Below are 21,718 nucleotides of genomic sequence, written 5' to 3'. Positions count from 1 at the left end.
ATATATTTAATATATTGAAACAACTTAATAAACTTCAGCCTGGAGAACTTTATACTAATGGCAAATTCCAGATAAATCTATAAACCCCATAAACGTATAACATACTATACAGATTATGTGGGTGTGTATAAAGTCATTGCCATTCTTGGAAATTTACTGTTCGAAGTGAGCATATATATATCTTCAGAGAAAAACACAAAGTGATTTACCTAAACTTAAATATTTTTCCTAGCAATGAAGCACTGCTTCAACGAATTCAGAGAAGAGGTCAACATATCTGGTTTTTCACAAAGCAGAGTGACAAACATCCATCTCTTTCTATTGAAGACATAAAACATGAATCTCATTCTACCCACCAGCATGACACCTTTTTAAAAATTAGCCTTGACTTCAACTAAAGAAAAAAGCTGTTTGTGAATAAAATAACTTGCTACATTCACCCACCATCCTTACCCTTTATTTTCTTTTCAGAGCATCCAGATACTTCACGATTATTATAGTAATGATAACACTACTGATACTGAAACTTATCTATAAGAATTACAGAGATGCATTCTCCTTCCTTGAGCATTGGACCTAGACTCTTCCATCTGGAGAAAGGTGTCAAGACACCCATATAACACCCTAATCTTCTTCCAGCTAATCCTCACTCGGACTAATCCTCACTCAATAAGTCTACCGCACTGGAGTAGATGGAAATGATTCCCCTAACTGTTTATGAAGCATTCCAACATTCAAAAGGTTGAGTTAGCTCTGTTTAAATTCAGCCTCTACTCTTTATTACCTGTGGAGCTTTGTTCATTCAAACGATTTCAGTTTCAAAGTTTCTCCACGGTAAGACATCTATTTACCGACCTCATGAGGTTGTTATGTGAAGGAAGCAATGGGTGTGGAAGGTGCACAAAATAATGTGTGTATCCACAGCACCTGACGTATAATTGGCAAGCACTCCACAGTGTCCATTACACTTGAACATGTCCCATTCTGTGTTACCATTTCTGCTGTACACCTAAGTTGGATCTGTTTTGCATTGCAATGAAGAGAGGGATGGCAAATCCCAAAGCTGTGATAATGGGATGACCCTACAGGGCATGTACAGAGAGCTGGGTATCTCTAAGAAATTTATAGTTCACTCCTTTATGCAAGAATAACAAGGATTTCTGGCTAATTAAAGTGTATTCAGGATGACCCATCTCCTGAATTACTGTACAGCGTATAACATATGGTGAGCTAATTATCCAGCTCTCTAATAATAGAAGCATCTCCCCCAGATAAATTTATCCCTGAATGAGTCAATTAGGGTGAGGGACTGTGGAATGGATGGTTATATATTCTAAATCATCGCTGTCCTCAACTTGAAAATATGTGCTTGGAATCCCAGGCCACAAACTGGGTTTGACTAAGTGGACCTCATTTGCAAGAATCACAAGCCAATGAAGCATCTTTGCCTTATGCCTCCTTGTCATTCATACCCTAATATTGCAAGCTAGCATCTCAGGAGCAAACCCTTGAGTATAAATCATATCAGTAACACAGTGTACAGAAAGCCTATAAATTTTAGAAGTAGGAGTTTTAAATCATTTTCCTCACCACCTTTGACAGATGAACTGAGAAGCAGCTGTGTACAAAAACATATATATACATATATATGTGTGTTAAAATATCTAAACAAGGCACTAGTTGCAACTGGAAACTTTTTAATTCAAAAGTATTTGAGTAAATTCCACTAATACTACCATTGCTTTGATCAGGCATTCCTTTTTCGGCTGCTGAATAACTCTACCTCCATTTCTCACAAAGGTGGTAAGACCTGGCTAAATTGCTCAGGATATTCTGGATAATGAAATAACACATATAAATGTGTCTTCAGACATTGAAGGAATGTTTTATGAACATGGTGGTGTCACCAATGTTAGGATTCTTTGGTAGCATATCAAGGCCATTCTCTCAAGACTCTTGGATATCATATTTTGTGAATCAGATAACTAATCTAACGCAGACAGACAGCTCTACTCAAGGATGATTGTAACAACGTGCTTTAAATCTTTTATCTTCAGATAATGTATGTAAGAAGTTTTTTGTGAATGGCATCACAGTGTACAAAATGCTAGCATTTTCACTAATATTAACTATGCAGTGAGTGCTCCAATGTGGACAATAGCCATCTACACTAGAATCACCTATTTTGAAGAAAAAACCCTTTTGTTATAATTCAATAACCATCACCTCCAACTGTGGTGCTGCTAGAACATCTTAAATCTCTAGTTCTGAAAGAAAATCTCAGCTCTCTAATAATAATTAGAGATAATCAAGATAAACTTGTCAGGCTTCAATATCCTCATGATCATCAAATTTGTTTTGGTCCCCTCTCAAAATTATATACTGAGGAAGCCATTAAAATGCCTTGTAATCATATGAATATTTATATACCTAATAGATTAAATAATTTCTGTCAAAATACATGTCATACAAGGTGATTCACCCTGGAAGCCGAGTGTCATTTCTGACTATCCATTGTCTAATGGACACTGTATTAATCTCCACCCTGTCTGGTTTTGAGAGATTTGCGGTAGATGAAGACTGATATAAGGATGTCCAGCTTTCTCAGCAAATTTGACAAACAGCACACTGTTGTTTTCTGCCCTAAATAGACCGGCCCAAGAGTGCTGCTCCATCTTGGAATGGCTATGCTCCTGTTTGTCAAATACAGTAAAGCTAGCACACTAGGTAAGAGCATAGTCAATCATGTAGACTGTGACCCATTGATACATCATGAATTTAATTTAGTTCCCAAACCAGATTATTACAAAAAAAAAACAAAACAACAACAACAAATAGAATAATATGGGGTGGAAAATATCAGGGCAATCACCTTAGTAAGAGAAAGATCATTTCTTAAGCTTTTGTTTCAATCACATATCTGTGTGCATCTTACTAGATGATGATATAACTGAATATATCTTATAAAGTTCCAAAGCTTTTACATGAGATCACGTGTCAGCATCACCTTCTAGAAAAATCTAGGTGACAAATAACTGCAGTGTTTCTGCACAGTAGCCAAAGCTCATACACATATACAAAACCCAGTGTTTCTCAGAGTGCCCTATGAAACACCCAGTTTAGAATGTCTTGAGAAGCTTAGTAAAATGCTGATGCAAAGTCTCACTTTGGAACTACTCTGTGACAGTCCCAAGAGTTCATCTTGGCCATCTTCAGCTGCAATAAGCATCTCCGGGGTTTTCCTTATGCAAAGTCTGAGGTATCGCTTGTCTACCCCTGTAGTCCTGGACTCTCCCTTTTCCCTTCTTTGTCTACCTGCAGGAAGTCATAGTGATCCTGTATTATATGCCACCATACACTAGCCTAGCAAAGGTCACCTACAATGCATAGTTCTGAACCAAGTGCCATGCCCAGGAGGCAGGTGGCCAGCCCTGCAATGCCTGCTTCTGGCTGTGTGGGTTGACCATGGGCACTGATAACTCCGCAGTATCTCTGTACAAATAATACTTGAAATAAATGTTCAGGAGTGTGACTGACAGCTTGAAGTCTTCCTTCCTCTCTTAGGAATTGCATGACATCCTTCACCATGCCATTTTGCTGTGAGCAGAATCCGATAGGTTTCTGCAGTCTCTGGCACCTGGGTAAGACAGGCTGTCAGCATGGGCATGACATGATGGAGCTATGGCTACCCACAGACCCCAACGTTTACCCAGGACAGGCACCCAGACTACACGCATATTGCCCAAGAACGACTCACAACCCCTCCAGCATGTGCCTGTCAGCCCAAATCTGTGAAAATCATGACAAATAGCCCACTTCTTATCTGAATTCTGACAGACCTATAAATAGTTGCTTAAAGGACTTTTAGTGGCTATTATCCATCCCTGGGCAGAAAATTCTTTATTCTTTACATTAATACTTGCTGCTGCTGTACATGTATCTCTCCTATAGCTTCCCTTGGAAATCAATTTCAATAATTTATCTCTTTATAAGTTAAATACATATGTGTGTAAAGCACACACACACACATATATATACACACACACATATGTATTTACATATATATATATACAGACACATACACACATACAACACCAAACTACAGATTTTCTTTACTCTATTTTTCTCTGATGAAAATATTAAAATACCAATAAACAGTATACTTCACATCAATGCTTCAAGTACAGACATGCATCATATAGTGACAGAGATATGTTCTGAGAAATGTATCATTAAGCAATTTCATCATTCTGCAAACATCGTACAGTGCACTTACACAAGCCTAGATGGTACAGCCCACTACACACCCAGGCTATATGGTAGAGCCTATTGCTCCTAGGCTACAAACCTGCACAGCATGTGACTGTACTGAGTACTGCAGGCAACTGCAATGCAATGGAAAGTATTTGTGTATCTAGATATATGTACACATAGAAAAGGTACAGGAAAAAATGCAGTATAAAAGATACAAATGTGGCCGGGTGTGGTGGCTCATGCCTATAATCCCAGCACTTTGGGAGGCCGAGGCAGGTGGATCATTCAGGGTCAGGAGTTTGAGATCAGCCTGACCAACACGGTGAAACCCCGTCTCTACTGAAAATACAAAAATTAGCTGGGCATGGTAGTGGGCACCTGTAATCCCAGCTACTTCAGAGGCTGAGGCAGAGAATCACTTAAACCCGGGAAGGGGAGATTGCAGTGAGTCGAGATCGCACTACTGCACTCCAGCCTGGGCAATAGAGTGAGAGTCTGTCTCAAAAAACAAAAAAGATACAAACATACAGCTGCATAAAGCAGCTCCATTATAATTTCATGGGACCTCCGTCATATACATGGTCCATTGTTGACCAAAATGTTATTATGTGGTACATGTCTGCAATCCAAATTTCATAATAAATTAGCCCCTTTCGTTTACACTTATCTATAACCTTGGGCAAATTCCTTCCACTTCCACTCACATAGCTGTAATATCAAATAATTCTTTTTTAAAATTCCAAGGCTGGTGTTGATTTTTCTCCTGGTGTGCCTACCTTTTTTACTTACGAATGTCTGTTAAATATTAATTTGCCTAGAGTCTGCACTAAGTAGGTGTTTGCTCACATGTTCTTTTATTCTTTTGTTGCAGAGTCTGCCCTTTCTCTCCAGCTGTTCATGAGGTTTCCATGGGGCTTTATTAAATGTCAGTAATTTCCAAACGCAGTCCTCTGTTCCAGGTTAACCCAAGCACTGCAACTTTTATCCCTCTGACATACTTAGCTGCTCATAAAATTTCATCTGAAATATTCCTCAGCTTTAAAACAAATTTGAAAATCACTGCTCGCAGTAGGAAAATCACTGCTATATGTTCAGTAAGGCCATTTCATTTTCTTCTTCCTGAAGACATGGGGAGACTACCTCTTAGCCCCATGTCAAGTCAGGGTGGAGATGTGGGGCCTGGTCTACATGCTGACCCCTGGGTCAGTGAAGTAAGGAAAAGTCCTCAAGAGACCCTTCAACTCTTTTCTCCTGTGGATGCTATTGGGAAGGCCATCTATTGAGATTGACAGAACTACAAGATACTAGCAACCTGGATCCCTGAGTCTCCTCATGGAGCAAAGCTTCCCCAGAGCATCACCCAACCAGCAATAGATTTTGCATGGGCAAGAAACACATTTTCAAGTATGAATCCACTGAGATTTTGTCAGTCTTCACTGACAAAAACAGACCCTGGCAGCAGAAGTGGGATGTTAACCAAAATAAAAACTTAAATTATGTGGTGCTCCCTCAGCAGTTGGGCAGCCAGTACATAGAGTACTCTCTGGAACCAAGTCCCAGAGGCTGAAACTGAGAATACTTACAATGAAATGACCAGTTTATATATTTCACAGTTAAATGACAATTTAGATTTTAATAAAATCTGTTGAACTGAGAGGTAGTGTGAACTATAAGAACCAATCATTCTATTTTTGTCTCATTTTTAGAGGGAGGAAGTGATACTATCAATTGCAACTTTTGTGTAAGTCACTTCATAGTCTGTTCAGACACCCAAACCATATGTGGGTTTCTGTCAAAGAGTCGATGAAACACTTTTGTGGTACCAGAGAGATATAATAAAATACACCCTATGATTTATCTATTGCATAATCTGTGATGTTGTGGGTAGCAGGACACTGTTGTACCTCCAGGTGAATGGGTTGCTCCTATGTTGTTTCATAACTGGAAGAAGAGAGTGAGGAGAACCACTGCCCATTTCCAAACTCCAGTAAAGCATCAACTCCATGCCCACAAGATCTGGACATAGGAACACAACATCTTCCACGTGAGGAAATGACAACATAATTTTCATAGAGTACATTACTTTTTACCTTTCTCACCAGCCCTAACTTATGTAGCTTCCACATACCTTAACTATGTATTTTCTTCTTAGACTGAGCATATTTGCTTGTTTTAAAATTAAATCCCTAATATACTTTCCCTTCATCACAATAACTTCCTTTTCACTGTCATTCATTGTTCAATCCAGAGATTCATTTTACAGTTTTGTGTCATGCAATTAATTGGATGACAAACCAATATTACCTATATTTCCTCTATCTCCTTTATAATTTTTAAATCACCACCCAAACTCTCTTTTAAATCTCCCATAGAGTTTAAGTCACCATAAAGACCAAACGTCTGATTTTCAGACGAACTTTCCATTTCTCTTTAAAGTCCTGTCCTCCACAGTATTTGCTTGTTTTGAATAGCAAGGGCTCTTGACATAGGCTCTATATAATATCTGCTTAATTATATCTACTTATGCTCTCTATATTATGTATTATAATATAGATATATATTATACCTACCTATGTAACTCAGGAATGTTGTCTGCTCCGCTGTTAATGGTTACTCCACTTACAGATTGCAATCCCCAAAACGAGAAACTCAATGGGACCCGAAAGACCCAAAAGACATCATTCACTTCACCCAGTTTACTCACAGAGCTTTTTGTTCTGCTTTGTTTGCTCAGAGATTAACCCAAAATATTTTGGATCTTTCCACATTGTTTATATCACAAGGACAACCTCTAAACTAAACATAAGCCATTTTCTTGCCTCTCTTGATGGCCACATTTGAAGATTAAAGACCAGTGGGGCTAGGTACCTGGCTTACACCTGTAATCCCAGCACTTTGGGAGGCCGAGGTGGGTGGATCACCTGAGGTCAGGAGTTCAAAACGCAGACTGACCAAGTTGGTTAAACTCTGTCTCTACTAAAAAGAGAAAAAAAAATTCGCCAGGCATGGTGGCAGACACCTGCAATTGCAGCTACTCAGGAGGCTGACGCAGAATCACCTGAATCTGGGAGATGGAGGTTGCAGTGAGCAGAGATAGCATCACTTGCACTCCAGCCTGGGCAACACAGCGAGACTCCATCTCAAAAAAAAAAAAAAAAAAAAAAAAAAAATGGCCCGCAGGATATCTGACACCTCCTTTGTCATCAGCAGACATTATTTTGCCGTGGCCTTTCCAGCCCAGGATGTGGGGAATGTTGGCAAAGACACTCTAAGGAGAGCACACTGCATTGAAATACCTTTCTAAGGCCATTAAACATGTGCTATGGTGAGTGTTGGCTGAAGAAATGTGTTAGGCATGGAAGGGAAAATGTGGCTAGCATAATAATCCTGCTGGTTCTGGCCAGGCGCAGTGGCTCACGCCTGTAATCCCAGCACTTTGGGAGGCCGATGCGGGCGGATCACAAGGTCAGGAGATCGAGACCATCCTGGCTAACACGGTGAAACCTCGTCTCTACTGAAAATACAAAAAATTAGCCGGGCATGGTGGTGGGCACCTGTAGTTCCAGCTACTTGGGAGGCTGAGGCAGGAGAATGGCATGAACCCCGGGAAGGCAGAACTTGCAGTGAGCTGAGATCGCATCACTGCACTCCAGCCTGGGCGACAGAGCAAGACTCTGTCTCAAAAAAAAAAAAAAAAAACCTCTGCTGGTTCTTCCACCTCCACGAGAAATCACCCAGAATGTTTTCTAACAGGCAGCATCAGAGGACAAGGCAATACCCACCGCTGTATGAACTGGGCCGCCTCCACCGTTAGCCTCTGGGTGAGATTGTCGTAGGACATGGGCTGTTGAATGATCTCATAGTTCCTCATCATGAAGCAGTTCAGGGGCCGGAAGTAATGAAGGAAGCCCAAGAAAAGGGTCAGGATTAGGGCTGCTAGGAAGAGAAGGCTGAAAAAAATGCCTAGAGGCACGCGGAGTAGCCCCAGACAATTGAGTGCAGCGAAGGTAAGGAGGGTGACCCCGATGATCTGCAGGGGGATGAAGACCAGCCTCTTGAAGCCTGTGGTGAAGACGCTGCCCTCTCCGGGCTTGCAGTCTCTCAGATTGGTCAAGGAGATCCCATAGAAATAATTGAAGCCATGATGTAAAGGGTGGTGACAGAAGTCAGTCTTGCTGTGACAGCTCATTCCAAGGTGCCATTTCCCTGAGAAGACAAATGGGGGATCACTTCAGTCCCAATAAACACACTGATTCAAATCCAAGCTTCTGTTCCCACGCACTGAAAAGGAGGCTCTGACTATTTCATGAAGCTAGCCTTCCCGTTCATAGGACCCTAGAGTTTTTCACTTTTTTTTCCCACAAACGCTAAGGTATTACCTACTCACTCTACCAGAAAATAAGAACTAATTTAGCTATTACAATAAAACAAAACAAAAAAACAAAATCTCAACCAGATAAAAATCCTCTACTCACTCTACCAAGAAATACGAACTAATTTAGTGATTTCAACAAAACAAAATAAAACAACAACCACAAAAACCCCAATCAGATAAAAATCCAAAAAGAAAACTAGCTAACATCTTTAATAGACAGGAAACCACACTTTAAAGAAAAACACAAGTTTTTTTTTTTTTCTTTTTCCTGGTCAGATGCTTTTCTGAGCTAGGCCCTTAAAATTAAAGTTTTAGAAGCAACTTAATTTTGTTCCTTGAATGTTAAAAGTGGAAATGAATCCTTACTTCAGAACCTAGCCCTGAGGCATGAGGAAATCACACTCAGTAACTCAGCAATTATTTTAAGCACCTCTGAAAATTTCTTATAAAATGTTAATTAGATCACTAAATTAATGAGTGCCTTACAAAAGAAAAAAATGATAGTTTTTTAACAAGATTTTGGAAGAAAGGAAAGGGTCATTTTGCTCCTCTGAGATTTGCTAGGATTCATTTTATGGCCTGCTTAGATTCAAGCTCTTCATGCAAACAGGAAGGCTTCAATCCTATCTACAGGATAAAATCAGTGGGTGTGTCAACCAAGACAAATTCTGACATAATTTTATATTGGAAAGTAAAATGAAAATCTTTATCAATAGCATGGTGTGTATAGTTTTGTACATTCTCTCTATGTATATGTCTATCTTTCATTTGTTCCATCTATCATCTATTTCATCCATCCAATTGCCTCATTATCTATCTATCCATGCTATGTCATTTTTATCTCCCTGCATCTATTTATTTATAACATCTATCTATCTATCTATCTATCTATCTATCTATCTATCTATCTATCCATCTGTCATATCTATCATCATCTATTTCATGCATCCATCCATCCCATCTACCTCATCTTTGTCCCTCTCTGCATCTATCTATCTATCTATCTGTCTATCTATCTATCTATCTATCTATCTATCTATCTATCTAATCTATCTATTTTTCTATTTCACTATCTATCTATCTTGCTAGTTAGTTATCATCTATTCCACCCATCCATCCATCCATCCATCCATCCATCCATCCATCCCATCTATCTCACCTTTGTCTCTCTCTCCATCTATCTATTTATCTATCTATCTAGCTAGCTAGCTATTTCTCTACCTATTATCTATCTATCCAACCGTTCATCAATGCTTTCTTCCATCTATCCATTCATCCATTCATCCATCTATCATTAGGTATCATCTAAGTATCTATTTATCTATACACACACACAACACACACACGCACAACACACACATACACACGCACAAACACACAACACACACACACACACACATCTATACATTCGAGTAGTCCAGATAGACTCATTGTGTTTTAGCCTACAAATGAAATCATTTTGTTCCCATTTAAAGTTGTGCAAAGTGTACCAGCAATGTCATCCCTAAGATAACTGTCATGATGTCCTCTCCCGCTCTTTTGCTAACTTTGTCCAAGTCCTCCCTGCCGTTCCCATACCTATAGATGGTTCCCATCCCATAGATGCCCATACCTATCAGTGCTGTTGAATAACCTTGATCCTTCAGAAGCTTAGCAAAGGTAATCTCATTGGTGGGAAGGCCTCCCGAAGAGGCTGTGAAGAGGAAAACTCCAGTGCGGGACCAAGATGCCATTCCTGAACGAGGAAAAAAATCAACCCTTAGGAACCAGGAGATACCTGGAGGTGGGAGGCTGTCCCGAAGGAGACCACAGCCCCTGCGATGCAGATAGGAGGTTACCTGATCGGACAGGGTACCGGCCAGTCATGAAGGCTGCCCTGCTTGGTGTGCACAGGGGTGATGCTGCCAGGTGCTGAGTGAGTTTCACTCCCCCACTGGCCAACCGGTCAATATTGGGAGTCCTGGAACAAAAGAATCATAGCATTTGTGATCATTTTCACTTAATGTTCATGGATTTATTTTTGAGACAGGATCTCACTCTATCACCCAGGCTGGAGTGCAGTTGCGTGATCTCGGCTCACTGCAACCTCCACCTCTCGTGTTCAAGCAATTCTCTCATCTCAGCCTTGTGAGTAGCTGGGACTACAGGCACGCACAACCATGCCTGGCTAATTTTTGTATTTTTTTGGTAGACGCAGGGTTTCACCATGTTGGCCAGGCTGGTCTCAAACTCCTGACCCCAAGTGATCTGCCCACCTCGGCCTCCCAAAGTGCTGGGATTATAGGCATGAGCCACTGTGGCCAGCTCTGTGATAATTTTCAAAATGAAACTGTCTGTGGCTCTTTATAGTGGGAAACTTCTCAATGAGCAAGGGCGAGTCTGGGGTTATGTGGGAGAGAGGCAAGATGAGAGGCAGGGGAGGTGGTGAAGAAGTGATACAGAATCAAGACTCAAGCTGCAACAAAACCATGGAGATGTGTGAATGATGCAGGCGGGGCATCCCCAGAAGGTCCATTCATGCTACAGAGGGCTCTGAGCTCCTGGTCTCACTAACCCTGAATTAGAAGAGAGAAACCAAGTCTTCAAAATAGGATACTGCAGGGAGGGAAAGAAGGGGTGAATGAAGATGAGGCTTCACTCTTCTCCCATCCACATCTCCCAAGTTACCTCTGTGTCACCAAAGAAGAAATCTCCATGGTCAATCTGACTCCCCTCTCTTCCCAACCACAGCCAAAAGGAATTCCACAAGCAGCTTTAATGAGCCCCCGCCTAATTTCCACATGCCCCCAGGGACAGGGAATAATCAGACTCCATGTGCCTCAACCAGTGAGCATCAACAAATGGGTTAATATGCTCCAGGGAAAAGGCACAAATACTACAGTGAAGAAACTAGATGCTGTGACTCCCAAATACCCTTTGTTGGCTTATATTTTTATGCTTAATAAAGTCTTATTTATGAGTTCACTTGTAAAGTGATACCTTTTGCAAGATAAGCCATCCTGATGCCTTTCTCTATGAATGGATTGGCTGATAATTTTGGGAAGTCATTTAGCAATTAGTATCTTTTAGTTTTTGGACCATACCAAGCTATACCCCACAAGATATATCCCATGTCTTCCACCAGGAATCCAGGTCCCTTCTTCCCTGCCTGGCTTATCATCTGCCATCCTTCAGTTCCAGGTACAGATGGAATTCTCATGAGCCTCCAGCACCCTTCCTTGTTTATGCAAGGGGATTGACCTATATTTGGAACAGTAGTCCATACTCCACCAGACCAGCAGCTTCCTCACTATAAAGCAATGGCATGGCTAATTGTGCTCCCCTTCAAGATGGCTGCCTGTAGGATGGGAGTATACATCTTGTTCATTGGTCCCATGGCTTCCCTAGACCAATGCCCTTACAGAGTAGTACTGCAGTGATGCATAGCTTGAAGGGGGAAATAATTTCATTGCATCTGTAATGTCAAACTAGTGATCATTTATTAATTTAGTGAATGTGCTTAATTACAAATAATTCTATTTTGCTTTTTTCTTAAAGGGTAAGATGCTTAGAAGACAGAGACTGTTTTTGCATTTGAATTAAATCTCCTAGTATCTATACTGGCCTACAAAAAAAAAAGTGACTATTTTGGGGTGTGATATTACAAAATATAAAAATGAGAAATGTAATTCAGAAATAATGGGACTCTAATATAGAGACCAAGGCAGATTTAGGGTAGATATTGCCATGGATTCTTCCATGGGGCCTTATAGACATTTTTTCTTTTGATAACTGGTAAAGATTTAACCTTAAAGACTTGATTTTAACTTTTTAATTAAGACATCTTGGTAGGAACAGTTATCTATTATCTTAATATATCTTAGGAATATATAATATTAAAGAAATAGATAAAATGAAAAAGCTGCATAAAATCATGATGCTGATAAGAAAAACTAAATTAATAAGATCTATATCACAAATGTATAAAGTGATCTGTAAACATTTTACAAAAGTAGGCAAAAGGTGGGACACTTAAAGTGCCCTCTTAAAATTGCAGATCTTATCCTTGCATATGCTTTTTAAAAATTTAAGCAATGTCATAGGTCAATATACTCTTAAAAAAATAAAAAGCAACATTTGATGCAAAGTTTCAGATTGAAAGTGAGATACATTTGGCTATGTGTTGTGGGGAAGATTTTCCTTAATATAATAATCTATTTAATTTTTGTTTGGTCTGATATGTAATGATGAAATATACTTTCCAAGATTTCTCTTGTTAAGAAGAAGATGAGGAGTAAGAGAATGGCATGAAAAAAATAATCAGTGTCCCATGGCACTTGGCAATGGGTCCATTCCTGGCTTCAGGTATTGTATTTAGTATTCATATATCCTACAAGAAAGTTCTGGTCCAGTGCAGTGGCTCACGCCTGTAATCCCAGCACTTTGGGAGGCTGAGGCGGGTGGATCACGAAGTCGGGAGTTTGAGACCAGCCTGGCCAACATAGTGAAACCCCATCTCTTCTAAAAATATAAAAAATTAGCCAGGCATGGCGGCACACGCCTATAGTCCCAGCTACTCGAGAGGCTGAGGGAGGAGAATGGCTTCAACCTAGGAGGCAGAGGTTGCAGTGATTCCCAAGATCGTGCCACTGCACTGCAGCCTGGGTGACAGTGTGAGACTCCTTCTCAAAAAAAAAAAAAAAAAGAAAAAAGAAAGTTCTGGTCGAAGCAGACACCTACATCTCAGTGTATCTACATGAAGCCAGGCATGGTTTGGAGGGTTTTGAACGTTTCTACATGTTCTGTGCTCTGTAGATCAACATTAACAATGCCGGGGACTGTTGCCTATGAATACAGCCATGTGTTTACTGAGGAGCTGCATTACCAACCTGAGAGTTTTGTTCCCATAGCACCCAGGATCTCCAATGCCGAGGTCGTCAGCCATCACCAGGATGATGTTCGGCCTTGATGCTGTGTGGCTCTCGGCTTCCCAGAGAAAGAACAGTAGGAGGAAAGGGATCTTCATCTTTCTGTAAAGGACAAGGACACAAAAAGGAACTGAAAGATGCCGGCTCGAGACAAGGTTTTGCTCTGTTGCCCAGGCTGGGGTGAAGTGGTTAGGTCTTAGTTCACTACAACCTTGAAGTCTTGGGTTCAAGCAATCCTCCTGCCTCAGCTTCCCAAGTACTTGGGACTATAGGCATGTGTCACCATACTCAGCTAATTTTTGTGGTTTTTGTAGAGATAAGGTCTTGCTATGTTGCCCAGGCTGGTCCCGAACTTCTGGGCACAAACAATCCTCCTGCCTCACCCTTGTAAAGTGCTAAGATTACAGGCCTGAACCACTGTGCCTTTCTAAGGCACTGTAACTTTCTAAGGAAACATAGAAACCTCTCAAAACTCAGTGTATGGGGTCAACAGCCTGGGGCAGCTCTTTGTGCTGGAAAACGTACAGAGGGAAGAGAATTCATCCATCATCCATGTTTGCCATCCCAACACTCTCTCACCTCACTGCATTTCATTCCTTGTGAGAATAACAGGTGAAGGAATCTTTGGGGAGGATGGCGGCTTGAACACACACACAATGTCTTGCTTGTATGGAAGTCTGTGTACGTGTTCCAGCAGCCTGCTTCCTTTGAGTTCTACCCCCTCTTGTTGAGGAGGATGTGGGCTTTCTACTTCAGTTTGCTGTTTGCCTCTCTTCTCACTCTTGCGGTTTTGCTGCCCCACCCTGCAACAGCTTCTCCATTTAGAACCAGAGCTTATGTTGGCAACAAATATGAGGAGGTTGCTCAACAGGTTTCCCAGCCAGAGAGAGGCCTAGCTTGGTTCCCTGGAAGGGAAGGTGGCAGGTAGGTGTGCAGTGTGGTAGCCTGAGGTCTTACTTACTCAATATCAATGTCCTTCTAGTCTTCACATCGGCAGTAGTAGGCAACACCTCTCCCAGCTCCTGGTTCACAGCCTTGAGCCAGGTTCTTACTCTCAAACACTTCCAGAACCAAGTCTCTGCGGCTCTGACCCTGACATCAGGAGACAGAACTCACTACTTTCTCTTTCTGTTTCTCATCTGCCTGGGGAGACATTTTTATCCTTTATTTTCTCACCGGCCCGGGAAGAAATTTTATGGCCTTTATTCTAGGTGGGGGGTCAGGGGTAGGTGTTAATCATATCAGTTCTCTGAATCTTAGTTTTCTTAACTGTAAAGTGAAAGAAATTGAACAATTTTTTTGTTCTATTAAATAATTTTATTTTTATTTAAAAAAATTTGAGACAGGGTTCTGGCTCTGTTGCCCAGGTTGGAGTGCAATGGTGTGATTATAACTTACTGCAGCCTCCAACTCCTGGGCTCAAGTGATTCTCCCATCTCAGCCTCCTGAGCAGCTAGAACTAGACAGGTGCACACTGCCATGCCTGGGTAATATATTTTTTTGTTTTTATTTTCTAGAGGCAAGGGTCTTACTATGTTACCCAAGCTGGTCTTGAACTTTTGGGTTCAAGTGATCCTCCCACATCAGTCTCCTGAGTAGCTGGGATGATGGTGAGGACCACCCGGCCTGGCAATTTCTTTCTTTCCAATGTTTACTGAGGAGATAGGGTCTCACTATGTTGCCCAGGCTGGTCTCAAACTACTGGGCTCAAGTGATCCTCCTGCCTTGGCCTCTCAAAGCACTGGAATTATAGGCATAAGCCACCATACACTGCCTAATTTTATTTACTTTTAATTTTTAAAAATGTTTATAGAATTAGGGGGTGCAGTGCAGATGTCTTACATGCATCTAGTGTAGTGGTGGAGTCTGGGCTTTTAGTGTACCTAACTGTTCTCTCCTGACACTGTACCCTCATCGCCGTGTATCTGGGAGCACTGACAATCCAATGTGTGAACTGGCGTGTGAGCTTGACCTCACTCTGCATCTGCTTTTGCCCTCACACCAGCCTTGGTGCATGCAGACAGCTCCCCCAGAGTCACTGAGGACACTGGGCATCAAGGCCAGTGCATACGGTGTGGCAGAATCTCTTCCCTGGCTTTCCAGCAACACCTGTCAGAGTGAGCCATTCCCTTGCTCAGGAATGCGCTCCTCTTTGAACACACTCCCTGAGGTTACTATTGTGTCCCTCTTTCTTCTGAGTCTCTATTTGCTGGTTCTTCCCCATTCATGGACCTCAGAATCAGGATCACACCCCACATAATTACAGAGGCTGGATGGGAGATGGGAAATGGCCTGAGTTTAGCCATCGATATGGGGAGGGAGCTTTGCCAGCCGAGAGCTTGCACCCCTCCTAAAGGATGTCACCCTTGTAGCAGCTTCCAATTTTTAAAGAGAAGACAGACACACAGATTTGCATGTGCAGTTATATGACCATCAATTTAATAATTTAAACAAATGTGTAGGCTAACTGGGTGCAAAACACTCAAAGAAACAATCAAACAACGACTAAACTTATTTCCTGGCCTGGCGCCACTTCTGAGTGTCCATTGTCCAGTCTGCACTTTAAATGTTGTGAGCTTCAAGACACTATCTGCTTTCCTGATCTCCTCCCTACCTTTATGAAATACACTTGCTGTCTTGGTGAGATTAAATACCAAATGAACGCTTAGAAACACCTAGGTTTTATGTCCAGAGAGACTGTATGCCCAAATACTGAATTAAGGTCTCCATACAGACATGTATCTGGTATCTTGAATTTAACATGTTCAAACAGAGATCATGAATATGTAAAAAGCACCCTGCTATTATTATGTAAAACCATTTTTGCCATTGAGTCTAAAGGCCCCCAATTCGGTTTAATCTGGTTAAATGCTAAATACAGATAAAGCTGATGCAAAGTAACTTCTTACTGAATTCCTCAAATAAGACTGCATGAAATAATCCAGTTATACAATGCCATCATGCCAAAGACCTTGTCTATCTTAATGCTTAAGCTAATATTTATGCTTGGAAAGAAATGAGAAACTGCCTGTTTCTTTTCTTCTTCTTTTTTTTTTTTTTTTTTTTTTTTTTTTTTTTTTTTTTTTTTTTTTTTAAAAGCATGGTTTAAGACTATGAGCTTTACACAACCAAAAGCTGGCATGAACTTAGAGGCTGGCTTGAGAGCAAATCACAACATTCAGATAATATAACTTCAGTTTGAAAAGCTCTTGCAAATCATGCATCCCAATTCTCTTATTTTCAGATGGGGAAACAGACTCAGAGAGATTGGCTGGTAATGGTGGCTCACACCAATAATCCCAGTGCTTTGGGAGGCTGAGGAGGGAAGATTGGCGGAGGTCAGGAGTTTGAGACCAGCCTGGGAAATATGTAAGTTCCTACCTCTACAAAAAAATTTAAAATTTTTCTGGGCGTGGTGGTGCATGTCTGTAGTTCCGGCTACTTGAGAGGCTGAGGCAGGAGAATTGCTTGAGCCCAGGAGTTCGAGACTGCAGCGAGCTCTGATGGCGCCATTGTACTCCAGCCTGGTTGACAGAGTGAGACTCCTTCTAATTAATTAATCAATTAAATAAAGAATACAGACTTTCTACAACCAAAACCTGGCATGAATGTAAAGCCTGTCTTGAGATCATATAACAACATCCATTCAGGTAATATAATATCAGTTAGAAAAGACCAGGCAAATCATGTATCCCAATTCTCTTACTTTCAGGAGAGAAAACAAAGACCCAGAGAGATTCAATGAATTGCCCTAGTCATACTCATAGCAAGCTGTGGTTTCTAGACTAGCACCCAGGACTCCTTATGGCTCTTCTCTCTCAGATTGTCCCTGGAACCCAGTATTTCTAGGGTTTTTCAGCATTCCACGTGGTGGAGACTTCAGTGCTTTTCTAATTACTCGAGCAGTTCCCTTGGCTACTGAATAATGCCTGTCATTTCCCAGGGCTCTGGGAAATGCCTCCTGCTCCTGCTGATAGAAACAGGTCTTGCCTAAAGGACCTCACAACCACTGCCCACCCAGTCTGAGTCCCACCACTGGTGGCTGATGATAAGGATACTGAGCTCCGTCTCATGGGCTCCAGGATTTAACACTGCTAAAGCCCCTCCTGTTGCCAGCTGGTTGGCTCCTGTACTGGTCACTCCTGAAGCTGCCAGTTATATGCTGCTGATGCCCTAAGCTCCTAACATTCCATGTAGATTTCAGTAAAAGCACACTTCACTTTTTTCCCCCTTCGATTAACCTACTACTGCTTGGAACCTGAGAATTAGGTAGACTTCCCTGCTGAGTGATTGATGGACATGGGTCTGAATGTCAACCCATTTTTCTAATGCAGGCTCCCTGGCTGTGACCCATATTGCTTCTCGGCCTAAACTTGGAATGAATCCCTTCCCAACAGGCTTCTTTATCTCAGTAAAACAGACTTTTGTGGGGCTTCCACCTTGGGTCTGAAGACATGTCTGTATCCTGGATAGAATACACCTTAGGCATAGGTTGGGCTGACAACTATAAATGCATGCTATATGCCAATTATGTCTATAAAAATAAGCTTTGTTCCCATTAAAAATGGGTGGTAATTATTTTTTTTAAAGAAGTTCTCCATCCCAGGGGAATTTGGAATGATTATTTAATAGATACAGAGTTTCAGTTTTGCAAGATGAAAATGATTCTAGAGATGGATAGTGGTGATGGCTGCAAAACAGTGTGAACATACTTAATTCCACTTAAAAATGGTTAAGATGGAAAATTTTATGTTATGTGTATTTTGTCACAATTATAAATAGAAATAAATCAAAAAAACAAGTTAAGAAAAATTCTTATAATGTTAAATTTGAAATGGAAATAATAAAATGAACTTATTAGTTAAAATAATGCAATCCTTTCTCTGACCCACTGGTATTCAGTGAGGCCATGTATCTTGCATTGGCCTTACAGAGACCACAGTATACTTGTTCTGCCTTGATTTGGAGCTCAACCATGTTGATTTGTCTTAGCCAATGGGATGCTATCAGATATGAGAGAAACAGAGATGTTATGCTTGCATGTTTAGCTTGGTCCTGTTGTACTTTTGCCATCACCACAAGAAGCTCTTTCTCTAGTATGTGCTACCTCCCTTTCAGCCTGAGCCCCAGAATAAATGCATTTGTAGCAGACGCAGCCCAACAAGCAGGCTGGTGCTTGTTTGTTTCAGCCAACAAACAAACCAGTGAGAATACACACTGTTGTGTTAATCTATTGAGCTTGGGAGAGAATTGGTACATGACATTATTGTGGCAACAATTCACTGAGATACTATATTATCTGAATTGACAGTTTGCAAAAACAGACAAAGGGTATGCACTGCAAATGTTGATAGAATACATATAATTAGGGTTCGGAGAAAATCAACAACATTTTGAAGTAGAATTTTTTGGGTTTGTTTTCATGTGTGTTCACCTTGTCTTCCCATTAAGTATTTATAATCCCTCAATTTTCTTTAGCAGTTCTCCCCCATGGCCCTGTGAGTGAATAAATATTCACTAAATCACTTAATTGAGCCTTAGTAAAGGAGTACACACAAATGCAAATTACCCAGGATAATGGGTTCCATTACAGGTCATGAATGGTATTAAACCAGGATTTCTCAACCTCTGCACTATTGACATTTGGGGATGGATGATTTGTTAGTGTAGGGGCCTGTCCCGTGCATTGGAGGATATTCAGCACATCTCTAGCCTCTACCCACTATATGCCAGTAGCATGTATAACTCCCCTCAGTTATGAGATCCAAAGATGTCTCCAGACTCTACCAGCCATTGCTGGGAGAAGGGGAGACAAAAATTTCCCCTGCTTGAATACTACTCTATTACAGCAAAAGAGGAAGCTGGTGTGAGACAGTAGACATTCAGTAATGAGAGAGAACTCAGTGTCAACTATGTTTTCCTCTTAGCTCCAAGAGAAGTATTTTTTCTTACAACATCCTATACAGTTGTTCCATACAATCATCAACTCTATGTTCTTACAGCTGCACTCTTAGAATGTGAAGTATTTTGAGAAGCATGATATTTTTTAAAGAAGACAGAGTAAATGTGGGAAGCTATGTGACCGGCAGTCTAGGGGTACTTCCTTCACACATGACACTACTAATCATAGTCAATCACCTCTCTCCCTCCTGATCCACTCAATTCTTCTTATCTACATTGAGTTGGTACTTTTGTTATTCAGTTAGATTACTAAACTTTGCAAAGTGATTGAGTGATTGACTATCTTACTCTTATTTATTCAAATAAATAGGGCAAAAGAGTTTTTTGTTTGTTTTAAGTCTCTTCACTTTTATCTCCTTGGGAGACTTAAGTCCATGGGACTAATTCTAGAATTCAAGGATATGTTTGATGGTCACATTCACTTTCTATGAGAGAGGAAAATGTTTATATGAAAACACACACACACACACACACACACACACACTTGCTATATTTAGATTATTCAGCTCAGCTCTGTCATTAACTATTACCATAGAATTATTTTATGTGACACACTTATGTTTTATTTATAATTTATGACATTCATTTGACATGAATTCTATACAAAGTCTGAAATGAAATGATTTAGTCCCTGGCATAGGCCTTGCATCTTTTCTCTTTTAAAATAGGGCAGAAATAAAACTACCCCTTATCTCATCATAAAATTATTATTTTGCAGCTAAAGATCTGTAATGGCTTCACGCTGGCCTAAGACACAGACTGAGAGTGTAACTAATGGATCATCTCCTTCCTGGGTGAGAATTATCATCCCTTAAACATCATTAACATAAAATCCCATGCAATACCCTGCTACCTTCCTTGCAGACTGCGAACACTGTGCTGGGCAGGACCCACAGCTAAGTTGAAAGCCTCTCCCAAATCTTAACTCCTTAAACACAAACTTGGTAACAAAGAGTGAACAATGGCTTATCTTGTGAACAGGTTTTCTAAGGCTAGGCTCAAGATGATGTGTGCTCTAACAAATGTTCTTTTTATTAGAAACACTATCCCTTTCTTGGAGCAGCCATTTTGAGACAATTCTTCATTGCGTTCAACATCTGTTAATTCTTTGGCTGGCAAATTCAGGCTCCAGCCCCACATCTGTGACAGAGAAATTGCAAATATGAGCAAATATATCTGTACAAGTGCTGCATGCTTCTGTTTAAACAGCTAGGTGAATGTTATGAAGGGTGAACTCTCCTACCTTCAACACTGTGATCCTAACAATGGACCTCATATTGGAGTGAGGTGAGGAAAGGCTGAAGAATAAGAGAAGGGCAGAGATAATTTGGAGAGGCCAATCTTTAGCCCCCATCCCCAGCTTGCATATGACTTATCTGGGGACACCGTCTCAGATTCCTTGCATGGGAGGAAGTTCCCCTTTTCTTATCACTGTGCATTTCTTTCTCAGCACTAATGATACAAGCAAGTGCAGTTTTAGTTATTTTGTGTTTAAGCTTCCCTGCTGCACTGGAAGCATTCTGCAGCCAGAAAGAAGTCTAAGTGCCTCCTGGCTATGTACCTACCATCCTCTCTCATGCTTGGCACACATAAATAGTCACTATTTGTGGACTAGGCAAATGAATAAATAATGACAGAGAAGGGTTGTAAATCTGAGATCAGATTATTGTTCCCCTTCCTAATTAGACTGTAGACACCATGTGAGCAGGGGCTGGTTAAGCAAGTATCAAAGAAAGCCACATTAAATCAAAAATGTATGTTTATTCTGTTTAATTAAAAGGCCCTCATGCCAGTTCAACCAGAGAGGAAATTAAGCAGGGCCATGCACTATTTTTTAAATGGTTGGAAGGTTTTACGGGGCACAGAGAAGGTTCAAAAATTAGCATCCGTCTTTAAATATGAAGAGTGAGACACACTAGAGATTTTTAAGATAACTGAAAACACCATTAATAATGCCCATGAAAAGCTCAGGGTTGGAGCATCGGGGTCCCTAAGTAGATTTAATGGCTTACAAATCCATAACTAATACCAGGAATTTGCAAAAGAGTGAGTTTAATAACCTCCTGTCCCCACAAGAGTGCAACATACAGCATTCATATCAGAGAAGGCTAGAGCCAGGAGGCTGTGTTCTGTGTCTCTGCTTCATTACTAGGTTCCTGTTTCACTTCATACAGGAAATAAATACATAGTTTTTCTTATTTTAAAATAACAGCTTTTCGAG

The 21,718-nt window shown here is 40.8% G+C and overlaps 1 protein-coding gene across 6 annotated transcripts in view; it reads right to left on the bottom strand.

The window, feature by feature from the left end:
- The window catches only part of STS (steroid sulfatase), a 216,593-nt gene that overhangs the window by 85,527 nt on the left and 109,348 nt on the right, over window positions 1-21,718 (bottom strand). For 4 of the 6 annotated variants that reach the window (XM_025371987.1, XM_025371986.1, XM_025371988.1 and 1 more), the window contains 4 exons: window positions 13,498-13,638; window positions 10,468-10,589; window positions 10,242-10,364; window positions 8,037-8,460 (listed from right to left, as the gene is read on the bottom strand). In XM_025371987.1, coding sequence (XP_025227772.1) covers window positions 8,037-8,460; window positions 10,242-10,364; window positions 10,468-10,589; window positions 13,498-13,638 — 810 coding nt within the window. Of the gene's footprint in view, window positions 1-8,036; window positions 8,461-10,241; window positions 10,365-10,467; window positions 10,590-13,497; window positions 13,639-14,115; window positions 14,362-14,497; window positions 14,596-21,718 lie in introns of those variants that run through there. The other 2 variants (XM_025371990.1, XM_025371991.1) reach the window with 2 other exon arrangements.

The sequence above is a fragment of the Theropithecus gelada genome, chromosome X (genome assembly GCF_003255815.1).
Source record: "Theropithecus gelada isolate Dixy chromosome X, Tgel_1.0, whole genome shotgun sequence".
In the NCBI taxonomy this organism is placed as follows: domain Eukaryota; kingdom Metazoa; phylum Chordata; class Mammalia; order Primates; family Cercopithecidae; genus Theropithecus; species Theropithecus gelada.
Note: the sequence above shows the minus strand (reverse complement) of the source record. Positions and strands in the feature narration are given on the sequence as shown.